This window comes from Bufo bufo, chromosome 8, assembly GCF_905171765.1.
Source record: "Bufo bufo chromosome 8, aBufBuf1.1, whole genome shotgun sequence".
Taxonomy (NCBI): Eukaryota; Metazoa; Chordata; class Amphibia; order Anura; family Bufonidae; genus Bufo; species Bufo bufo.
The window spans coordinates 154,818,281-154,842,892 of record NC_053396.1 but is presented as its reverse complement, the minus strand read 5'-3'; the positions used below and the strand labels follow the sequence as shown (position 1 = coordinate 154,842,892).

General features: G+C 43.6%; 1 protein-coding gene across 6 annotated transcripts in view; it reads right to left on the bottom strand.

The window, feature by feature from the left end:
* The window catches only part of ATP11C (ATPase phospholipid transporting 11C), a 166,853-nt gene that overhangs the window by 4,746 nt on the left and 137,495 nt on the right, over positions 1 to 24,612 (bottom strand). For 4 of the 6 annotated variants that reach the window (XM_040405866.1, XM_040405864.1, XM_040405863.1 and 1 more), the window contains exons 25-28: positions 18,774 to 18,909; positions 13,346 to 13,411; positions 10,918 to 11,021; positions 10,192 to 10,345 (exon numbers count right to left, since the gene is read on the bottom strand). In XM_040405866.1, the coding sequence (XP_040261800.1) occupies positions 10,192 to 10,345; positions 10,918 to 11,021; positions 13,346 to 13,411; positions 18,774 to 18,909 (460 nt within the window). Of the gene's footprint in view, positions 1 to 6,253; positions 6,356 to 8,027; positions 8,172 to 10,191; positions 10,346 to 10,917; positions 11,022 to 13,345; positions 13,412 to 18,773; positions 18,910 to 24,612 lie in introns of those variants that run through there. The other 2 variants (XM_040405867.1, XM_040405868.1) reach the window with 2 other exon arrangements.

The window sequence follows — 24,612 nt, the reverse complement described above, 5'->3', positions numbered from 1 at the left end:
CCTTCTCCTGACCGAGATGATCCCCAAAGCCTACTAAGCCCGGCTACAGCTTCACTACTTCTGAGTCCCAATACTTGTTACCCAATATACAAGGGATGTGGGGGAGTGATGTATCCCATAGTGCCGGAAGCATGAGACTGGTATCAGCCGCTCCTCTTATAACGCTCCAGTACAGATATAACCCTCCAGAGACATTACATCATATGTGACTGATATCAGCCGCTCCTCTTATAACGCTCCAGTACAGATATAACCCTCCAGAGACATTACATCATATGTGACTGATATCAGCCGCTCCTCTTATAACGCTCCAGTACAGATATAACCCTCCAGAGAAATTACATCATATGTGAAAGGATATCAGCCGTTCCTCTTATAATGCTCTAGTGCTGATATGACCTCCAGACAGTCGGTTGCAAACTTGTCATTATGTGAGATAAATGATCGGGTCACTTATTATTAGGCCTCATGCACACAACCGCATGTATTTTGCTGTCCGCAAAAAATACGGATGACGTACATGTGCATTCCGTATTTTGCGTAACGGAACAGCTGGCCCCTAATAGAACAGTCCTAGCCTTGTCCGCAATGCGGACAATAATAGGACATGTTCTATTTTTTTGCGGAACAAAAATACGGACATACTGAAACGCAATGCACACTGAGCACCTTCCATTTTTTTTGCAGACCCATTGAAATTAACGGTTCCGTATACGGTCTGCAAAAAAAACTGGAACGAACTTAGAAAGAAAATATGTTTGTGTGCATGAGCCCATTAATGTGAGGCACATGGTGTTATTACTGTAGTACCTCCATGAATAGTAAGTGAATAGTAAGTGACCCCTATCACATTTTACATTTAAACAATGAAAGGACTTTAGACTTTTTTTTGGCAATGTGTCGATTTGGTATTAAGTATCGTGATACTTTCATTGGTATCGAAGTTCAATTTCTGGTACTGTGACAACCCTGTTAGGAAGCCATAGCTGGTCTGTGGTTTAAAGATGATTTCCAGATAAATCATATATATCTTAAGGCCTTATATTACACCTGAAGATGATTGTGCAAATCATTGCCAACACGTGTTTGTATGAACACTCGTTAGCGATGATCTGGCAATACTGCCGCTGATTACCCGATGAACGATCAAACGTTCGTTCATCGGGTAATTGGAGTCTTTTATTAGGCTTAAAAATCCTTGTTTGTCGGAGGCAGATCTTGCTGTGTAATCTCGATCTGCTAACGGCAAACAATGCTTCAGTATGGGGACTAGCGATGGCATTACCGATTGCTTGTCCCCATACTGAGGAGGAGACTGCGGCATGTAATAGCAGCGGTCTCCTCCGCTAGCGAGCAGGCGATTCCTTCCTGACAATCGCCTGCTTCATCTGCAGGTGTACTAGGGCCCTTAGACTTCACTATACCGTGTGAACTGAAGTTTTAAGAAAAAAAATTCCAATTTAATCACAATTGTGCTGGGCGTACACAGTTTGGAGGACAGTCCATCTGCAGCTTCGGAGCCAGCCTTGCTTGCCATAAAAATGAATACAGTCTGGTCCTGTAGCCATGTGTTACGGCCATCCATCTGTCCTGCTTCTTGCTGACCTACCATGTGCTATCTTTGTGGGCTGCAGTTTTATGTGATGGAGTTTAGTTTGCCTATACATTTTATGGTGTTTTTTATGAAAAAATTGTTTTAATCTAACTGACCCTTCAAAAACAAAAATCCACCATGCATAGCATAGGTCATTAGTATCTGATCAGCAGGGATGGGGGATGAGGGGGGCAACACCCGATGCCTTCTCAAACAGCTAATTGGCAGGGGTCCTGGGTGTTTGACCCCCACTGATCAGATACTGATGACCTATCCAGAGTTCATTTTATGTGGCACCCAAAGTAAAAACAGTGATTTTACTGCACCGTCTGAATATACCCTAATGCCCCTTTCACACGGGCGAGATTTCCGAGCGGGTGCAATATGTGAGGTGAACGCATTGCACCCGCACTGAATCCGGACCCATTCATTTGTATGGGGCTGTGCACATGAGCGGTGATTTTCACGCATCACTTTTGTGTTACATGAAAATCGCAGCATGCTCTATATTGTGCATTTTTCACGCAACGCAGGACCCGATCTTTATTATTTTCCCTTATAACATGGTTATATGGGAAAATAATAGCATTCTTAATACAGAATGCATAGTACAATAGAGCTGGAGGGGTTAAAAAAAAAAATGAAAACATTTTTAACTCACCTTAATCCACTTGTTCGCACAGCCGGCATCTCTTCTGTCTTCTCCTTTGAGGAATAGGACCTTTGATGACGTCACTGCACTCATCACATGGTCCGTCACATGATCCATCACCATGGTAAAAGATCATGAGATGGACTTTTAAACAATTAGAGGGGCAAAGGTTTAAAAGTAATATCAGGAAGTATTACTTTACTGAGAGAGTAGTGGATGCATGGAATAGCCTTTCTGCAGAAGTGGTAGCTGCAAATACAGTGGAGGAGTTTAAGCATGCATGGGATAGGCATAAGGCCATCCTTCATATAAGATAGGGCCAGAGACTATCAATAGGATTCAGATATATTGGGCAGACTAGATTGGCCAAATGGTTCTTATCTGCCGACACATTCTATGTTTCTATGTGATGAGCGCAGTGACGTCATCAAAGGTCCTATTCCTCAAAGAAGAAGACAGAAGAGATGCCGACTGCGCGAACAAGTGGATTAAGGAGAGTTAAAAAATTTTTTAACCCCTCCAGCCCTATTGTACTATGCATTCTGTATTTCGAATGCTATTATTTTCCCTTATAACCATGTTATAAGGGGAAATAATACAATCTACACAACACCTAACCCAAACTTCTGTGAAGAAGTTCGGGTCTGGGTACCACATTCAGTTTTTTATCACGCGCGTGCAAAACACATTGCACCCGTGCGATAAAAACTGAACAACGGAACGCAATCGCAGTCAAAACTGACTGCAATTGGGTACCTACTCGCGCGGGTTTGCCGCAATGCACCCGCAACACTTCCGGACCTTATCTGGACACGCACGTCTGCAAGGGGCCTAACAGATGTTTGTGCTGTTTAGTGAGACTCCGAGTTCCTCCGTCCTATCACTGATGTCACTTTGCCTCAGTGCCACCTTCAGTCCTCCACTCTGATTTGCCCCCCCCCAGAGTGCTATTCACTGCTAACACTGCTGCCTGCCACCATGACCAGAACACCCTGTTCAACTGGTAGGCTGGGCTCACATGTAACTAGGGATAAGCGAATCGACTTCGGATGAAACAGTAATAACTTCGACTCATCGGAGCCAATACATTCTAATACTGTACACAAAGTTTTATGTAAATAGACTTCGGATGTTTCATCCAAAGTCCATTCGCTCATCCCTACACGTAGCTAATTAGCTGCAGATTTTTGCGCAGTAACTCTGCAGCGTTGTACAATACCAGCGAATTCTCATTCACACGTAGCAGAAAATGTCAGCAGCAACTAACCTGTGGTACGGATTTTAAATCTGCAGCAGCGCAGCTTATAATGTGGATTTCACCCTTTCCAATGCAAAGAATGACATCTACGTCTAATCAGCAGCAATTCAGCAACAAGATCAGCGATAAAAATATGGTTCGTTTTTTTTTCTGCTGCAGCAAATCAGTCACATGTGAACCCTGCCTCACTGAGTTGAGTTTTGCTGTAGAGCAGGAGAAGTTGAGCGGATTGATATATATTTTTTGGAGAAAGGATTCAGTAAGACCTTTAATTTCTACATTTGCTTTGTCCACTTCCTGTGAACAGCTATTGGTACAGGAGGGAGGGGTCACCGGTGAGTGCATACAGAGTGAGCTGTCAGTCACTGGTAATCCCTCCCTCCTGTACCAATAGCTGTTCACAGGAAGTGGAAAAAGCAAAGATATAAATGCATAAATGACCGGTCTTACTGAAGCTCCCCCCCCCCCCCCAAAAAAAAATAAAAATAATAATAATTATATATATCAAACCACTCAGCTTCTTCTGCTCTATAACATAGTGCTGCATGGAAGTCAATTATAGGGGAGACTAGTAAGGGTTTCCCTGCATAAATCAAACCTTTGCTGGAAAAAATGTAGTGAGACCTCTGCCTACGGGGTATTCTAATCCTGCCATGGATCCTGTATATAGCCCGTCTATTCCTGTATTTTGATAAAAGACAAAGGCCATAGATCCCAACAGCAAACTTCCAAGCCTTCCTGCTCCTCCCATTGCAGGAGGTCATAACAGGTACCATTATTCTGATGAGGACCCTAGGGGGGTAATTAGGAGATATTTAAAATTGCATGACAGCCTTTCACTAGCACCATACTCACATACCACACATAAGAGCGATTCAGGTAAAAAATGAAAATGCTTGTAATGCAACTCCCTAAAATAATCGGTAAAAATCGATATACCTCATGGTTATCCGAGCACCGGGACATGAAGAGCAATAAACAGTGGAAATTAGAACAGGAGAAAACGCCAACGTTATTGATGTCTGCCACTGTCCGAAAGCGGTACTACATCTCTGCTTAGTATTACAATCACAGCTAAGCCATATGTCACGCTTGGAATTATTGCTTTCTTTACGACTGAATAAGTCGGCTTTAGGTTTACTTGCATAATTGGAAGTTTCCAAACAACAAAATAGTTTTTTCTTTTTTATCCAGGATGTTTCTAGCTATTGAAGGGAACACTTATATATATATATAAAAAATTTTTTTAACATGGCCAAGACTTTGTTTTCACAGCATAAGCTGGAATCATAAATGGAGTTATTTATTTTTTTTTGCCAAAAAGTGGAAATATGAAGGAAGGAAACCCAAGCTTTTAAACTTTGAATGCGGCAGATTTGGCTGTTGCTTTAGCCTAAATTAATGGGGCCAATCTGCATAGGAACCCCTGCAGTGGTTTCTGGCTGCGTCTGTTTGGAAACCGTGCCAAGAAAGGACATATCTTTTGCTGGTGTGGCCTGGAAAAATGATGTGGAGTACATGGAAGCATGGTCTCCAATTGAAAACAATGGGAGGCAGTTTCCACATGGTTGTTGGGTGCATGTGATTCCAGCTTAAGGGTATGGCCACACGAGGCACAGGAGCTGCAGATTTTCCAAGGTGGAATTACCTATGGCAGGGATGGCCAACCTGCTGTTGTAAAACTACAACCCCCACCATGCCCTACTGTAGGCTAATAGCTGTAGGCTGTGTGGGCATGCTGGGAGTTGTAGTTTTGCAACAGCTGGAGAGCCTCAGGTTGGCCATCCCTGGCCTATGGCAAATCCTCAGTGAATGAAAGTAGCAGTTAGACCTCCTGCACACGAACGTGTGCGCCCCTTGGCCGTGCTGCGGCCCGCATTTTCATGAACACCGTCTGTGGGGAAGCCGCAGCGGATCGCGGACCCAATCACTTTAATGGGTCCGCGATCCGGCCGCTCTGCAAAGAGATACTACATTTTCTATCTTTTTGCGGAACAGAAGTACGGGACGAAACCCCGCGGAAGCATTCCGTAGTGCTTCCGTAGGGTTCCATTTCGCATCTCCAGATTTGCAGGCCCATAGAAGTGAATGGGTCCGCATCCGTGATGCGGAAGGCACACGGAACGGTGCCTGTGTATTGCGGATCCGCAAATGTGGTCCGCATTACGGCAACGGGACACCTACGGTCGTGTGCAGGAGGCCTTAGGTGGATAAGAGCTAAAAAAAAAAAAAGCTCATCCACAAGCAGCATAAAATGTAATCAATTTAACAAAATCTTCTCCATTTGGTGCGGATTTTGCTGCTGCAGAGTTCTGGTAGATACACTGCAAAGATGCAGACCCGCCAGGTATAGTCATACTATAAGGGTATGAACATGTGGGGCGTAATTGCCGCAGATTTTACCCTATGGGCAAAGAGTGAAATCTGCAGCACAAACTGAAATGCTATTGAACTGTAAACCATGGGTCAATTTGTGCTGTGGATTTTTCCGCAGTTTGTGGATAATAGTTCTTAAAATGTCATCCATATTACTAGTACAGTAGTGGTGACGATCTGCAGCGTTCACTCCCCGTGTGGACATACTATAAAAGTGGAACACGACCTCCAATTATGCCGACAAACAAAACCTGACACTTATTCATCAGCGCAGTGATTCGGGTGCTGTACCACAATCCCAAAATTAAGCGTCAATCTGAAGCGGATTAGAGTTGATTGGTTTCATTATATCATTTGGATTATGATGCTGTACCTCTTATAATACATTAGACTCATCTGAGAACGTTCTCATAAGTAGAGGTCTTACAGTCGATCGGGCAGACTCTGAACCAATTGTTTTGGTGCACACCTTCCTCTAAAACAGTGATACAAACAACACATAAATGAAGAGTGAACATGCATAAAGACTATAAATTATGACGTGTGAATGGCTTTGTGGATTTCATTAGACAGATGCACTATAAATTAGAGCTGCTCAAAGAAAGGAGAAAGCCAGACAAATGTATCTTCTGATATGCCGTAGATACATGCGAGAAGATAATACTGGTCTGAGGACCACCAGCGATTTCCCAAATGAAAGGGTTTAAAGGGCATCTGTCAGCAGTTTTGTCCCTATGACACTGGCTGACCTGTTACATGTGCGCTTGGCCGCTGAAGACATCTGTGTTGGTCCCATGGTCATATGTGCCCGCATTGCTGAGAAAAATTATGTTTTAATATATGCAAATGAGCCTCTAGAAGCAACGGGGGCGTTACCATTACACCTAGACAGGACAGGACCAGGCAGTGAAAACGTCATCACACCTGGTCCTGTCAATCAAGTGGAGAAGGTGCAATAGTTGAAGAGCCTCTATATGTAACGGCAAAGCCCCCGTTGGTCCTAGAAGCTCATTTGCATATATGAAAAACGTCTTATTTCTCAGCAATGCGGGCACATATGAACATAGGACCAACAAGGACACATGTAAAAGGTCAGCCAGTGTCATAGCTACAAATCTGCTGACAGAGGCCCTTTAACAATGGTCATACAGAGAACAAATTGACCAATTGGGTAAAAATGAATCTTTAGATTCTACCCATAAAAAAAAAAAAACGTCAGTTCAGATTTTATCTAAAGCTGGACACTGCTGCTGGTTGGAGAGGTCATGTGCAGAAGAAGTTGCGTCAGCAGTATTCGATCAGGGTTTGGGTGTTATTCTAGAATGAATGGAGGTTCTAGATCACAGACGATCTTCTCGCCTGTATCACAGGCTTAAGTTAAAACTAGCTGGCATAGATTTCAGCTTCGGGCGTCCGGACCTCCCCAAAATGCACATTGCCAGCACCATTTTCAACCTGTCTCATAAAGATAAGAGTCTGTGTATACAAATCGTGTCTCATATCAGCTGAAAACAGATCACTCTACTGAACGCATGAGAAGGAGCCAATGCAGATTAAAATGGACAAGCAAGCACTGAATTCATTGAGGGCACCGTCACTGGTTACCACAGAAGAGAGAGAACTGATGCATAGCCGATGGATTCACTAAATAGATATGCCCTCCAAAAACGTTTATAGCATTTCAGCTTGGTTCCCCTCCAATACAGAGACCATGGGGGCATGCTCAACTATCAGTAAGAAAACCCCATAAAGGGGTATTTCCGGTTAGAAAAAGTTATCCCCCTACTGTTAGATTGGTGGGGTCCAACTTCTGTGACCCCCACGAATCAAGTGAACAGGGGACTCCTGTTGAGCATATGGACCATTGCTCCAGTGAAAGTCTACTGGACTGCCTGCACTCGTCTACCATCTCTGGTACTTCTATAGAGATGAATGGAGCAGTTGTGGGCATGCTCAACCAGCTCTCTATCCATGGGTCGCCCGTTCTTGTAATCCGCGGGGGTCCAAGCCGTCAGACCCATACCGATCTAACAGCTATCCCCTAGTTAGTGAATAGGGGATAACTTGGTCTAAGCTTAGTAATACGCATAGTAATCTAAAACGTGGTGACTTTAAATGCAATATACATATTGAAATATTGAAATGTTGTACGTAAATGTGGTAAATAAGTAGGAAAAAGCAGAGTGCAAAGCAAATTCACCTTAATCACTCCAAGGGAAACTGTGAGTACTGGAGGTTTGAGAAAGCATGAAGATAGTGGAGGTCCCTGAGGAAGGCAAGCGTTTTGTTACCTGGTCCAAGGCAGAGACAGGACAGGGAAAGAAGCGGGATCAGCAAAAGGAAGACAAGATTGTGAGAGGTAAGAAAGTCAATAAAATAACACACACAGAAGGGAAAAGCAAGGAACACACATGAAGAGACTATATATACTAAACAGATTGTGGCTTAAAGGGACAGAACCACAGTGTTAGTCAAGCTGGCTGAAAGCACGTAGCAACAATCACAAGTCAAGGAGCCTGGTCTACTAAAATAAGCCCAGCTGCTTCTTTAGTCCATGACCTAGGTAGGGGCAGCAGTAAGTACCACCTCTAAGGCTACTTTCACACTCGCGTTTGGTGCGGATCTGTCATGTATCTGCACAAACGCATCCGTGCAGATAATACAACCGTCTGCATCAGTTCAGAACGGATCCGTTTGTATTATCTTTAACATAGCCAAGACGGATCCATCTTGAACACAAATGAAAGTCAATGGGGGACGGATCATTTTTCTATTGTGCCAGATTGTGTCATGGCTCAGTTTCATCAGACGGACACCAAAACGCTGCAAGCAACGTTTTGGTGTCCGCCTCCAAAGCAGAATGGAGGCGAAACGGAGCCAAACTGAGCGGGTCCTTATCCATTCAGAATGCATTAAGGGCAAAACTGATCCGTTTTGGACCGCTTGTGAGAGCCCTGAACGGATCTCACAAACTGAAACTAAAAAGCCAGTGTGAAAGTAGCCTCATGTGCAGGGTATAGCTACAGTCACACAGCAGAATAGTCCGTTTTTAAAATCCGTTTTTTGCTCTGATGCCTTTCTAAGAAACGGTAGTTAAAAACAGTCCCCTTCAATTGTATGGGGACCGTCAGTCATTGAAGATGGGTAAATTAGGACATGTCCTATTTTTTTTTATGCCAGTTATTCACAGGTTGTCAAAAAAGCTGCCATGAGAATAACCCCATTGACTACCATTGTTCTTAAAGCGGTCATGTCATCAGTCACTGCCAGTGTCGGGTGAACGTAGCCTTTCTGAGGGGGCTGTATACTCACCAATGCAGCCCCCAAATCAGCTTTCATCTTCCAGCCACCCAATAGCAAATGTATCTGTTAAAGCGAATCAACTTTTAACACGGACATAAAAAATAGTGTTGAAGGGTGGAAATTTACTTTAAAGAGGACCTTTCATGGAATTTTTTTGTTTAAGTACCTTTACTTGTGGGGTACTCTCCGCTGATGCAGCCATCCTTGTTCTTTTTTTCAAATACCCCTCGCATGACCCTTGCAGTTTTTGCACCCAGTATGTTAATACTGAGCATCGGTGCAGGGAGGAGGAGACGTCAGGGTTTCTCAGTGGACGTCTCCTTCTCCAGGGCTGTGCCGCGGTCCAACCGCAGCGGAGCACGTCACAGCCAGGGAGAAGGTGAGCCATTATTTTTCTCCCTGACTGACGCGCTCTGCTGCCATTTGATGACGGGAGAAGGGGACGTCCACTGAGAAAAACTGCATGGGGGCATAGCGGGGAATGCGAGGGGCATTTGAAAAAAAGAACAAGGGTGGCAGCATCAGCGGAGAGTACCCCGCAAGTAAAAGGTACTTGATAAAAAAATATATATATCCATGAAAGGTCCTTTTTAAGTAGAATATTAAGTATATCCCTGCCCCGATGTAGCAATATATTGGATCACCTGCAAATTTCCAAACATTTAGCTGCAGCAGAAACCATGCTGTAAATGAGCAAGGTGAATGGAACAGCTTTTCTTTAAATTAAATTTACCATAAAGGGAACGTTGTAACAGATCCCGCTCTACCACTTGGGCATTTGCAACATTTCTCAACACTATTTTCCTTAATAAACTTGGATTGAATGGTTTAAACTTCTTACAAACCACACAGCCAGGAATACTTGGTACCCTATGAGACTACATTTGGGGCCGTCCGTAATAGTATAGGTCTTTATTTGACTTTAAAATAATCTGTTCATAGATATAGGTTTTCAATTAAAAAGAAAAACAAACTACTAGCTACACCGTCACATTCTGCTCGTCTTACCTTTTGACCTGCATTCTTAAGATTTCTTACAACGATCAACAATATTTCTGGATAAAGACTGATAAAAATCAGCAGAATTATGGCAAGCCAAACTGAGACGGATGTCAACATGTGAGAAAACACAAAGTACATTCTCTGCTGTCTGAGGAACGGCCTAGGAGAGATGCAAACAAGGGGATAATGTAAGAGCAGACCCAGATAAGTTGCGTTGTTCTAATTCATGTGAGACAAAATAAAAGACAATACTTCCCACACACATAAGAATAAGGCTACATGCACACGACCGTACCGTTTTTGCGGTCCGCAAACCGTGGATCCGCAAAAAACGTAAGCTGCCCGGTGTGCCTTCTGCAATTTGCGGAATGGGCGGCCCATTGTAGACATGCCTATTCTTGTCAGCAAAACGGACAAGAATAGGACATGTTCTATTTTTTTTTTTTGCGGGGCCACGGAAAACATCTTTTGCAGCCCTATTGAAGTGAATGGGTCCGCACACCGAGCCGCAAAAACTGCGGCTCGGATGTGGACCCAAAAAACGGTCGTGTGCATGAGGCCTACAGTGATTTCCGCAGATCAGCTGACAATCTCATGTGTATGGGGGTCTTCTGACCTTCTGGCATGGCTAGTATAAGCCTACATGGATGCAAGCGGTGAAGGGGTACATTTTATATTTTGACCAATAATTGTACTATAACTTCCATGTGTTATATTTAGTTTAATACTTACCAAATGATTCCTCCCCAAAATATGGAGAAGATGACGTAAAAGGCCAATGAGCCCCATATGACCAAATGATTCATCCACGTCCAGTATCGAGTATCTAATGCAAGCTGTAAAAGAGAGGTATTCACAGATCAGGAGAGGTTTGTTTCACATATTTCCTGTGTTAGGCCAGCCATTGAGATGGTGTGCAATTTATACATTTAAATCTCTGCCAGTTCTGAGTCCTTTTGTACACAGGGACCACCTGATCAGTGACAGACAACCATGTATACACAGGGAGTGCTATCAATCACTGATAAGATGGCCCGTGTACAAATAAGCCCAGAAAGAGCAGAGATTTTAGGCTACCCGCACACGGGAGCAGATGGACTGCCATAAGATCCACATGAATTTCCGTGAGGATTTAAGTGCGTTTCTGCAGCATAGCCGTATTAGCCGGGCTAAAATCCGCAATGCCTAATTGCGTGTGGATTTGATGCGGTTTTGCTGCAGATCTCACCTTTCCATTGAAAAGGGTGAAAACCGCAGTTAAAACCGCAAATATAATTGACATGTTCCGGATTTGGAAACCGCCATGCAGATCAATTTCCGCACAGAAATAATCCGCAAAGTGTACACGAGATTTGTGTAATCTCATACACTTTGCTGGTACTGTAAAATGCTGTGTTTTTCCCAGGCGTATTCCACAACGTTTGTAGGTGGCCTAAAGGGGTTTTGTGAGAGTTTTATACTGATGACCTAGCCTCTGGATAGTTCATCAGTATCTGATCGGTGGGGGTCAAACACGTGGACCCCTGGCAATCAGCTGTTTGAGAAGGCACTGGTGCTCACAGCGGCCTTCTCACAGCTTTCCCTAGGACAGTGACGTCACGCACATCGGTCCCATGGCCTAGGCGCAGTTCAGTCCCGTTGAAGTGAATAAGCCTGAGCTGCGATACCAAACACAGCCCCTATCAAATGGACGGTGTGGTGCTTGGTGAGCTGAGAGAAGGCTGTGGTGCTACTGCAAGCGCCCGTGCCTTCTCAGCTGATCGGTGGGGGTCCAGGTCCCAAGGATAGTTCATCAGTATTAAGATCTCGGAAAACCCTTTTAAATGTATAAATTAGATGTTTTGCTGAATCTTTTTTTTGCAAAATGATACATAAATCTGCTCAGCTTCTCCTGCTTTATAACCTGCGGCCTGCAGACTAAACGGCGTTTGGTGGTGCAGAACCTCTTTAACCACTTCATTACTAAGCAATTTTTCTGAGCCATAACTTTTATTTTTCAGTTCACATAGCTGTATGAAAGCTTGCTTTTTGTGGGACAAATTGCACTTTGAAATGGCACCATTTAATATTACATTTACATAATATACGTAATGGTAAGCTGGGAAAAATGCGAAATAAGTTTGAAATGAAAACGACAGCAATTCCGCTTCAGTTTTATGGGTTTCGTTTTATGCTGTATTACTTCTTCATATTTACATCTGTGAGGGCGATCTGAAGTTTTTACTGATACCGCTTGGCTGGTGTATGACTTTTTGATAACTTTTTATGAAAATTTTTTGGGAGGTGAAGCCCCGAAAAACCACCTAAATTCACTGTGCGCGATAAATACATTTACATTTTAATGGTACAGGCATTTTGGAATGTGGCAATACCAATGGTCTTTTTGAATTTTTTTTATTGTTTTTTATTATTATTATGATGAGGAAAAGGGGGCGATTTGAATTTTTATATATTAGAGATGTTTTTGACATTTTTTTCCCACTTTTTAAAAATCCCCCTAAGGGAATAGAGCATGAAGATCGCTTCTCCCATAGATTGCAATAATTTAACATTGCAGTCTATAGGAGATTTTCCCTTGAGGGCACCACAGAGAACGAGGGGAGCAGTTTGGGCCCAGATGCCGTAGTCCCAATTGACTATGGCATCTGAGAGGTTAAACGTTGATAATGCAGATCGCAGACACTGCCTCCAGGTGGCTGTTGTGTAAAACAGCAGAAACCTGGTGGCCGTAGGGAAGAGGTTAACTATACCTAAATAGACTTAAGGCCCCATATACACAGTCAAATGAGTATGGGGAACTCCAAACTCTCCCCCAACAGATGATGTAGGGGGAGGAGAAAGATCGGATGAAGTGAATATTTTTGCACAATCTTTTTGTTTTCTTAGAAGATAACCACCAGATGTGTCCAGCAGCAGCTTTCTTCTCTCTCCCAATTGACAACATATACACACACACTTGGCTGAACCGAAGAAATATTTGTATAAGGGAATCGGGAGGGATAGCTATCAAATGTGTATGGCCAGCTATACTCTAAAGATGAGAAATTCACACAAGGACATAAGCAGTCAGCACCGGCCCTATAATCTTTAGCACAATGTTAACTGGTCTTTGAGGGAAAAGCCACCATAAGTCAACATATACAGAAAACGATGACCTTACCTTTAATGTGACTGTAAACACTAATGTAGTGAAGACGATTGTTCCAAAAGACCAGTTCCCAAATACCTGAAAACCACAAAAATCTGAAATCATTATTTTCAAAAACTGCATGCTTTACAAACATAACAAACCATCACTTACAGGGTCCACAAGGACGTACTGAACCCAGATCAATGATAAATCTGTACAAGAGTCTAAACATTTAGTGAGAGGATGTGTTTAATTGTGTCCTACAGCCGTGATGGATCCGCCTTGACCACCATTGAAAGTGGGGACGGATCCGTTTTCTATTGTGCCAGATTGTGTCAGAGAAAAAGGATCCGTCCCCATTGACCTACATTGTGTGTCGGGACGGATCCGTTTGGCTCAGTTTCGTCAGGCCTCCAGAGCGGAATGGAGACTGATCGGAGCCAAACTGATGCATTCTGAGCGGATCCTTTTCCATTCAGAATGCATTAGGGCAAAACTGATCTCACAAACGGAAAACTAAAACGCCAGTGTGAAAGTAGCCTAACACATACGTATATCCGGACAGTTGGTAAAACTACATTACATTATAGTAAAGCAGTAATTCTTTAGAAATAAATTCGGATCATCTTTGTGTAATCGTTTTAAGAGAGAAAGGACACCAGAATAGGAGAATCCCACGTTTTATATCCCACATATATTTAAAGAGGACCTTTCACTGATTATTACACTATGAACTAACTATACAGACATGTAGAGAGGTGCTCGGGGATCTCACTGCACTTACTATTATCCCTGGGCCCCGCGCCGTTCTCCTGCTATGCCCTCCAGTATCTCCGTTCACTAAGTTATGGTAGGCGGAGTCTGCCCTTGTTCTTCTGTAGCGCTGGCCAATCGCATTGCAGAGCTCACAGCCTGGGAGAAAATAACCTCCCAGGCTGTGAGCTCTGCGCTGCGATTGGCCGGCGCTAGAGCAGAACAAGGGCAGACTCCGCCTACCATTACTTAGTGACTGGAATCTCCGCCTACTATAACTTAGTGAGCGGAGATACCGGAGGGCATAGCGGCAGAACGGAGCGGCGCCCGGGGATAATAGTAAGTGCAGTGAGATCCCCGGGCGCCGCTCTACAGGTCTGTATAGTTAGTTCATAGTGTAATAATCGGTGAAAGGTCCTCTTTAATATAATCTAAATACTGTAAAACTATACGTATGGAAATATATGGAAAAATGTCTGCAAAGTAAGAATGTTTTCAAAAATAGAAGTAGTTTTAAGGTGTTTTCAGAGACTGATGGTCCTTTGTATAGGTAATCAGTATGTGACTGGTGGGGGTCCGACACCTGGGACCCCCGCCAATCAGCAGTTTGAGAAGGCAGTAGCACTGCAGTCTTCTCACAGCTAGCTTCTCAATTATTTTCTGTCATGCCCCCCCTAGGAAGAAGAGAACATTTCGCGCGACTGTAAATAGTATAATTTGTCTATAAAATTGTTATAAGTACACCTCTGCATAACACTGTATCCTTATTAACGTATAAGAGAATAAAAAAAGAAAGAAATGTGGATCGGACACACACTTATGGGGGGATCTGTGGATGACGGACACTTATGGGGGGATCTGTGGATGATGGACACTTATGGGGGGGATCTGTGGCTGGCACTGTTACAGGGGGATCTGTGGCTGGCACTGTTATATATGTGCCATCCACAGTGCCGCCCCCCAGCCCATAACAGTGCCATCCACAGACCCCCCACCCCTTAACTGTGCCATCCACAGATTCCGTGTGCCCGCCGCCGCCGTTTAAAGTTATTAAACATGCCTCCCTCACTCCTAATAGTACCGTATATCCGAATTTCTTCTGTATAACGCCGGCAGGCGGGCCGGCGCGTCCCTCAGTGACGTCACTTGTCTGCGCCGCCTGCTTCATTCATAAAGCAGGCGGCCCCCGGCCCCCGCTCCGTACATCGCGTCCAGCGCCTGCGCTGGCCTCTGATCAGACGGGAGATGAAGCGCTCATCTCCCTGCCGCATATTACACTGCGAGCTGTCGGCCGCCCGGCGCCCCTGTTGCTATCGCGCCCTGTGCGGCCGCACAGCCCGCACACCCCAAAGGCCGGCCCTGAACGAGCCCCCCTTTACGGAGCGCCCCACTATTTGAGAAGCACTGCCCTAGGCCAAGTCTCAACACATTCATCCGTCACGTGGCCTAGGAGCAGCTCAGCCCCATAGAAATGAATGGAGCTGAGATGCAATTCCAAGCACAGCCGCTATACAATATACGGCGCGGTGCTTGGTGAGCAAGGAGAAAGCCACGGTCTTCTCAAACAGCTAAACGCGGGGGTCCCAGGTGTCGGACTCCCACCGAACAGATACTGATGTCCTTTCCTAAGGATAGGTCATTAGTATTTAAATCTCAGAAAATCCTTTGAAATGTACATTTATTCTGCAGCAGGACAATGACCCCGAACATACAGCCAAATGTTTTTTAAAGGGTTTCTGTCAACAGATTTTACCCTATTAAACTAGCGGACATTAGCGATGTGCTAATGTCAGCTAAACCTAACTAGCCTATTCCTACTTTTATTTATGCCCCCGTTATTATTTTATTTTTAAGGGACTACCAGAATAAGCAAAACCGGACCCAGTGACTTATTTCCCGTTAGAACGAGCGACTGAGCATGCTGAAATCTAAACGTTAAATGTTTCTTTCCACGACATTTGAGACTGCAAACAATCTTGCCAAAACGGGCAGATCTGGATGACTTCTCAAGTGTGACCAGTTAGTCTTTGCAACTAAAAAGAATGAAGTGTTGCTTGTAGAATTGTCATTTTCTTTCAGTTCCCGATACATTGTGGTATTTGCAGTAGGTTTACCTTATGGTATGTACTTTTTAGTTTCATTAACTTTCTAAAAATAAATAATCCAAATATATTGCTCAATAACTAAAGAGCTGAAAATATTTGGATAATGGTTTTGCAAATAATGGAGAAATACACAGCATCAACGTAACAATCTAGAGTACTTCACTGCGTGCAAAGCAAAGAGCCATAAAATGTTACAAATATCCCTCATTGTCACTAATCGCTTGCTTTCTGTTTAAACAGAAGCAACAACTGCTATACCCGACTGGTTTGCAGATGTCCATTGACCAGTCTTGATGGACCACACAGACTTATAATGGTGGTTGCAGACAGCGCTATTCCTGCTGTCAAAATGGCAGAAACTCAGAAAAACTGGCAAGTGTGCACAGAGCCTTCTAAATATATATGTAGCAGTACTGCACAGTGATTTGTATTGAAAATTCCTTATTAACACTGTACTTATAAAGGAAAATGTTTCACCCACTGAAGTCAAATGAAAACCATTATTGAGGTATTTTCAACCTTTGCAATCCATTTATAGGTTGTTCTAATGCATCAGAAATAAATAAGAAATGACACAACTTTGCAGATAGTCGTGACTGAAAATTCTCAACCGTTTTGTGCCTACAGCTTCTATGTAAACCTATGTGTCTCCCTGGTAACAGACTACCAACAAGCCCTGTGTAGTCTGATCTTGCAGTGTAATTATCTGGAATGAACGGCCAGTGTAGAGCACTGTCTATCACCAGATTCATGAGCAAACACTCCATCGGTTGAAGGCATCATTGATTCCGTGTGGCAGACAGTCCAGTAAAAACTGCCATTTTCTGTCCAGAAGCAATGAATCTGTATGTGGACAAGAGATCACTGCAGCGATCACTCATCCCCACACAGCAAGGGTGACTGCCGCATGGAAATGCAGCTCTAACCTCCTCTGATGAGCAGGCGACTATCAGGAACCAAGGGTTCGATGCCAATAATTGCCTGCTCAGTCAGACTGTGTAAATATACATATAGGGGCACATTTATTAAGACCGGCCTTTAAACGCCAGTCTTAATAAAGCCCTGCACAGGCAGTGGATCCGTCGCAGTTATGCAGAGGCCTCTATATAACTTCGGCGGAATGTAAGACAGCTTCCTAGCAGTCTTACATTTAGACCATTTTCTAAGCCTAAAACAGGCGTAGAAAATGGTAAATGAGACAGGAATACTGTCCCTTCCTCTTCCCGCCCACTTTTTTAGACCTGGCGTGAAAGGGGGAAAAGTCGCAGATTTACGTCACAATCTGCGTCAGAAATACGCCTAATATAACATAAAAGCTGTAGGCACTTGTGCCCGAGTACAGCATTAGTGCACGCCTACGTGAGCTATGTCCTATGACCGGACGCTGAGCGAAGTCCGGTCACAGTGCAGAGCGGCGCTGGCAGAAGATCCGGGAGCAGCGAGTGCAGGAAAAGCATGCTGAATCTGCACAGTTGTGGCGTCGTCTGGAGCATGAGGGGCAAGTTGTTTTATTTATTTTACTGTCTTATCTGAGTTTTGATGAAGATTAGGGGTTTGATTGTCGGTCTGATCTGAGGTCTGATAAAGATTGGGGTCTGATGCAAACTGGGGTCTGATTTAAGGTCTGATGAAGACTGGGGCTATGATCTGAGGTCTGAAAGATTGGGGGTCTGAACTGAGGTCTGATAAAATGTGGGGGTCTGATCTGAAGTCTGAAAGACTTCAAAATTATGGCCAATGTTTCTGTCCAGTACTGGGCACTTGTGCTGCACATGATGGGACCGCCCACTGGGCACTTGTGCTGCACATGATGGGACCGCCCACTGGGCACTTGTGCTGCACATGACAGGACCGCCCACTGGGCACTTGTGCTCAAGGCTCCAGGGGATAAGAGGAAGATTTCTCAGTCACGTCAATTAATGTTCACACCGTTCACCCCCTCCTCTTATACAGTGCTCTCAGCAGTTTTCAGGGGTCCTAAAGGAGACCGAAGAATTCCCATTAAAAATAATTGATTGTAGTGGACTTAAAGGGAACCTGTCACCAGTTTTATGGTGTCCTAACTAAGGGCAACATAAATAAGTGACTGATTCTCTTAGCACAATGCTGGGTCACTTTCTTTAATTGACCCGGTCAATCTGCCAACATCTTGTATTGAAAAGCTCCAGCTGATAATGATGAGTCCTGAATATTCATGAGCTCCTGACTCTCCCCGCCCACCTGCTGCTGAGTGACAGTTTGTTTCCATATAAACCAGCAGCAGGTGGGCAGGGGAGTGGCTATAGCTCTGAATTAAATAGACGCTGGACTCAATGACATCACGCCGGACTCCAATCAGCTCATTAGCATGCGGCATCTTTGTGTGTATATTATGAGGTAACCATCTGTCACACCAGTAAGTGAATACATCTAAGGCACTTTTTAGTAGTTAATTATTGTATATAATTCATTAGATTATAATCAAATATCCACATGACAGGTTCCCTTTAAGTCCCCCCTATATATACTCTATTGGTTTCCTGCCAAGATTAAAATAAGCTGTGTATATAGCTGTAAAAAGCACAGGAGAAAAGTGTATAAATGACATAAATATACTGTACCTGACCATTGCCTTCCAGTGAAGGATTTTGGAACAGGAAATAAACTCCGAAGAATAATACTAGTCCTTCAAAAGCTCCCAGTGCAGTCCAGTACAGAAAAGGCAACCACTGCAGCATTGAGTTATCAGATATTCTCCTGCAAGGGTTACAAAGTCAGTATCACCCATTAAAAGAGATGAAAGTATGAAAACTGCACACAGAGACCTGCAAATCCCACAGAAGCCAAGTATATTATTCTCTAGAGAGAACGCTTTATTTCACTTTATGGGTTACAGGCAAAAAGGGGGCTGAAGTCTTCATCACTGTGTATCTGGCCTAAAATGATTCAACATCTTTAATAATTACAGAAATGACACCAAACAGTAAACATGTGCATTTTGGGAAGGACTGTGGAGTTATTAGATCACTACGTCTCTCATATATCCTGTCATTAAAATATGCCATTCAATTTAAGGTAAACATATTCTAAGGAGTTGGCTCTTCTGAGCTAACATTTTAATGGCTATGTACACCTTTGGGGCAATTTTTATTTATTGCTTTGTACTCATTTTGAGCAATTTTTATATTTTTTTCAATTGGCCTTTATTAAAAATATGCAGCTTTTTTGTATACATAGCTGAGATGCTGTACTAACTGCCTGTGGATTTTCTGTCTTTTCCGTCATTTGAAGAGCTGACAGGCTCCTTATCTCTGATCTCTGACATTATAAACACTCATTATAGCTCAGGTCTCATCTTACTGATAAGAATGTGGCTTAAATAGGTGTTTATGACCTTCTGGTAGTTTAGAGTAGGGATCGACCGATATTGATTTTTTTAGGGCCGATACTGATACTTTGTGAACTTTCAGGCCGATAGCCAATAATTTAAACCGATATTCTTTTTGAAAAAAAATAAAAATATTTACTACATAAATCTGCTGAAAATGAATATGTTTTTATTGTTAACGTGTATTTTTTTTTTTGTAAATCTTTCTTTTTCATTTATACTTAATATTTTTTATTTATTTTTTTCTAACTTTTAGCCCCCTTAGGGCCTAGAACCCTTGTCCTATTCACCCTGATAGATCTCTATCAGGGTGAATAGGAGCTCACACTGTCCCTGCTGCTCTGTGCACACAGCAGCATGGAGCTGAACATGGCAGCCAGGGCTTCAGTAGCGTCCTGGCTGCCATGGTAACCGATCGGAGCCCCAGCTGGGGCTCCGATCGGAGGAGCAGGGTAGAGGGGATCCTGTGGCCACTGCCACCAATGATTAATACTGGGGGGGCGCACTGCGCCACCAACGTTTTTAATGCTGGGGTGGGGGGGGCGCACTGCACCACCAATGATTAATACTGGGGGGCTTGGGGGGGCGCACTGCGCCACCAATGAAGAGAAATCTCTAATTAATTCAAATACAGGAGGCGGGAGCTGGCTGCAAAATCACATAGTCGGCTCCCGACCTCTATGAGCGGTAGCTGTGATCCGCGGCACCTAAGGGGTTAACTACCGCAGATCGCAGCTAACGCTCATAGAGGTCGGGAGCCGGCTATGTGATTTTGCAGCCAGCTCCCACCTCCTGTATATGAATTAATGAAAGACTTATCTTCATTGGTGGAGCGGTGCCCACAGCCCCTCCGCTTCTTTTGTCCTCCTTCCTCTAATTGGCGGCAGCGGCAGCAGCAGCACAGGGTGAGGGAGACACGGCTTCCTTCACCCCTGTGCTGCTGAGGGAACACAGAGAGCGCTGACAACAGCGCGTTCTGTGTTCCCAATAAGTTATCGATATATCGGCAAAATAGATGCCGATAACTGTCAAAATCCTGAATATCGGCTGATAATATCGGTAAAACCGATAATCGGTCGATCCCTAGTTTAGAGATAAGGGTTATTAGATGACCGGGCACAAAGTGAAAGTAGTATGCACACAGCTAGAAAAACAATTAACCCTTTGTGACAGAATAGCTCATTATTATTAATAAAGGCCAATTGAAAATATAATTTTTAGGCAAATATCAGTAAAATGCAATCATAAACAAAAATTGCCGCCAAAGGTGTACATCGCCTTTAACCACCTCAGCCCCCCTAGCTTAAACACCCTTAATGACCAGACCACTTTTTACACTTCTGACCTACACTACTTTCACCGTTTATTGCTCGGTCATACAACTTACCACCCAAATGAATTTTACCTCCTTTTCTTCTCACTAATAGAGCTTTCATTTGGTGGTATTTCATTGCTGCTGACATTTTTACATTATTTGTTACTAATCGAAATTTACAGATTTTTTTGCAAAAAAATTTCATTTTTCACTTTCAGTTGTAAAATGTTTAAAAAAAAACGACATCCATATATAAATTTTTCTCTAAATTTATTGTTCTACAGGTCTTTGATTAAAAAAAAAATGTTTGGGTAAAAAAAAAAATGGTTTGGGTAAAAGTTATAGCGTTTGCAAACTATGGTACAAAAATGTGAATTTCCGCTTTTTGAAGCAGCTCTGACTTTCTGAGCACCGGTCATGTTTCCTGAGGTTCTACAATGCCCAGACAGTACAAACACCCCACAAGTGACCCCATTTCGGAAAGTAGACACCATAAGGTATTCGCTGATGGGCATAGTGAGTTCATAGAACTTTTAATTTTTTGTCACAAGTTAGCGGAAAATGATGATTTTTTTTATTTTATTTTTTTCCTTACAAAGTCTCATATTCCACTAACTTGTGACAAAAAATAAAAACTTCCATGAACTCACTATGCCCATCACGAAATACCTTGGGGTGTCTTCTTTTCAAAATGGGGTCACTTGTGGGGTAGTTATACTGCCCTGGCATTCTAGGGGCCCTAATGTGTGGTAAGTAGTTTGAAATCAAAATGTGTAAAAAATGACCTGTGAAATCCTAAAGGTGCTCTTTGGAATGTGGGCCCCTTTGCCCACCTAGGCTGCAAAAAAGTGTCACACATCTGGTATCGCCGTACTCAGGAGAAGTTGGGCAATGTGGTTTGGGGTGTCATTTTACATATACCCATGCTGGGTGAGATAAATATCTCGGCAAAAGACAACTTTTCCCATTTTTTTTATACAAAGTTGGCATTTGACCAAGATATTTCTCTCACCCAGCATGGGTATATGTAAAATGACACCCCAAAACACATTGCCCAACTTCTCCTGAGTACGGCGATACCACATGTGTGACACTTTTTTGCAGCCTAGGTGGGCAAAGGGGCCCACATTCCAAAGAGCACCTTTAGGATTTCACCGGCCATTTTTTACACATTTTGATTTCAAATTACTTACCACACATTAGGGCCCCTAGAATGTCAGGGCAGTATAACTACCCCACAAGGGACCCCATTTTGGAAAGAAGACAACCCAAGGTATTTCGTGATGGGCATAGTGAGTTCATGGAAGTTTTTATTTTTTGTCACAAGTTAGTGGAATATGAGACTTTGTAAGAAAAAATAAAAAATAAAAATCATCAATTTTCCGCTAACTTGTGACAAAAAATTAAAAATTCTAGGAACTCGCCATGACCCTCACGGAATACCTTGGGGTGTCTTCTTTCCAAAATGGGGTCACTTGTGGGGTAGTTATACTGCCCTGGCAATTTAGGGGCCCTAATGTGTGGGAAGTATTTTGAAATCAAAATGTGTAAAAAATGACCTGTGAAATCCTAAAGGTGCTCTTTGGAATGTGGGCCCCTTTGCCCGCCTAGGCTGCAAAAAAGTGTCACACATCTGGTATCGGCGTACTCAGGAGAAGTTGGGCAATGTGTTTTGGGGTGTCATTTTACATATACCCATGCTGGGTGAGAGAAATATCTCGGCAAAAGACAACTTTTCCCATTTTTTTTATACAAAGTTGGCAAGATATTTATCTCACCCAGCATGGGTATATGTAAAATGACACCCCAAAACACATTGCCCAACTTCTCCTGAGTACGGCGATACAACATGTGTGACACTTTTTTGCAGTCTAGATGCGCAAAGGGGCCCAAATTCCTTTTAGGAGGGCATTTTTAGACATTTGGATCCCAGACTTCTTCTCACGCTTTAGGGCCCCTAAAATGCCAGGGCAGTATAAATACCCCACATGTGACCCCATTTTGGAAAGAAGACACCCCAAGGTATTCAATGAGGGGCATGGCGAGTTCATAGAAATATTTTTTTTTGGCACAAGTTAGCGAAAAAAAAAAAAAAAATTTTTTCTCACAAAGTCTCCATTTCCGCTAACTTGGGACAAAAATTTCAATCTTTCATGGACTTAATATGCCCCTCACGGAATACCTTGGGGTGTCTTCTTTCCGAAATGGGGTCACATGTGGGGTATTTATACTGCCCTGGCATTTTAGGGGCCCTAAAGCGTGAGAAGAAGTCTGGAATATAAATGTCTAAAAAATTTTACGCATTTGGATTCCGTGAGGGGTATGGTGAGTTCATGTGAGATTTTATTTTTTGACACAAGTTAGTGGAATATGAGACTTTGTAAGAAGAAAAAAAACAAAAAAAAAATTTCCGCTAACTTGGGCCAAAAAAAATGTCTGAATGGAGCTTTACAGGGGGGTGATCAATAACAGGGGGGTGATCAATAACAGGGGGGTGATCAGGGAGTCTATATGGGGTGATCACCCCCCTATCATTGATCACCCCCCTGTAAGGCTCCATTCAGATGTCCGTATTTGTTTTGCGGATCCGATCCATGTATCCGTAAAAAACATACGGACGTCTGAATGGAGCCTTACAGGGGGGTGATCAATGACAGGGGGGTGATCAGGGAGTCTATATGGGGTGATCACCCCCCTGTAAGGCTCCATTCAGACGTCCGTATGTGTTTTGCGGATCCGATCCATGTATCCGTGGATCCGTAAAAAACATACGGACGTCTGAATGGAGCCTTACAGGGGGGTGATCACCCCCCTGTAAGGCTCCATTCAGACGTCCGTATGTGTGTTTTGCGGATCCGATCCATGTATCCGTAAAAAACATACGGACGTCTGAATGGAGCCTTACAGGGGGGTGATCAATGACAGGGGGGTGATCAGGGAGTCTATATGGGGTGATCACCCTCCTGTAAGGCTCCATTCAGACATCCGTATGTGTTTTGCGGATCCAATCCATGTATCCGTGGATCCGTAAAAAACATACGGACGTCTGAATGGAGCCTTACAAAGGGGGTGATCAATGACAGGGGGGTGTTCAGGGATTCTATATGGGGTGATCAGGGGTTAATAAGTGACAGGGGGGGTGTAGTGTAGTGGTGTTTGGTGCTACTTATTACAGAGCTGCCTGTGTCCTCTGGTGGTCGATCCAAGCAAAAGGGACCACCAGAGGACCAGGTAGCAGGTATATTAGACGCTGTTATCAAAACAGCGTCTAATATACCTGTTAGGGGTTAAAAAAAATCGCATCTCCAGCCTGCCAGCGAACGATCGCCGCTGGCAGGCTGGAGATCCACTCGCTTACCTTCCGATCCTGTGTGCGCGCGTTCACAGGAAATCTCGCGTCTCGCGAGATGACGCGTATATGCGTGACTGTGCCTGGAGCTGCCGCCTCCGGAACGCGATCCTGCGTTAGGCGGTCCGGAGGCGGTTAAAGGGAACCTGTCAACAACTTTATGCTGCCCATTCTAAAGCCAGAATAAAGTAGAGACAGGCGAGTTGATTTCAGCGGCCTGTCATTTATAAGTTAAAAGTAAGTGGTTGCCGAGAACCAACATCACAATCTTTGCAGACTGGGCCTGGAAAAGAGTCCTGGTTATTCATGACTTCCTGCCCACCTTCTGATGACTGACAGGCTTCTACCTAGTTTTCTCCCTTTCTCTCTCTGAGAGAACTGCCAGTCATCAGCAGATGGGCAGGGAGA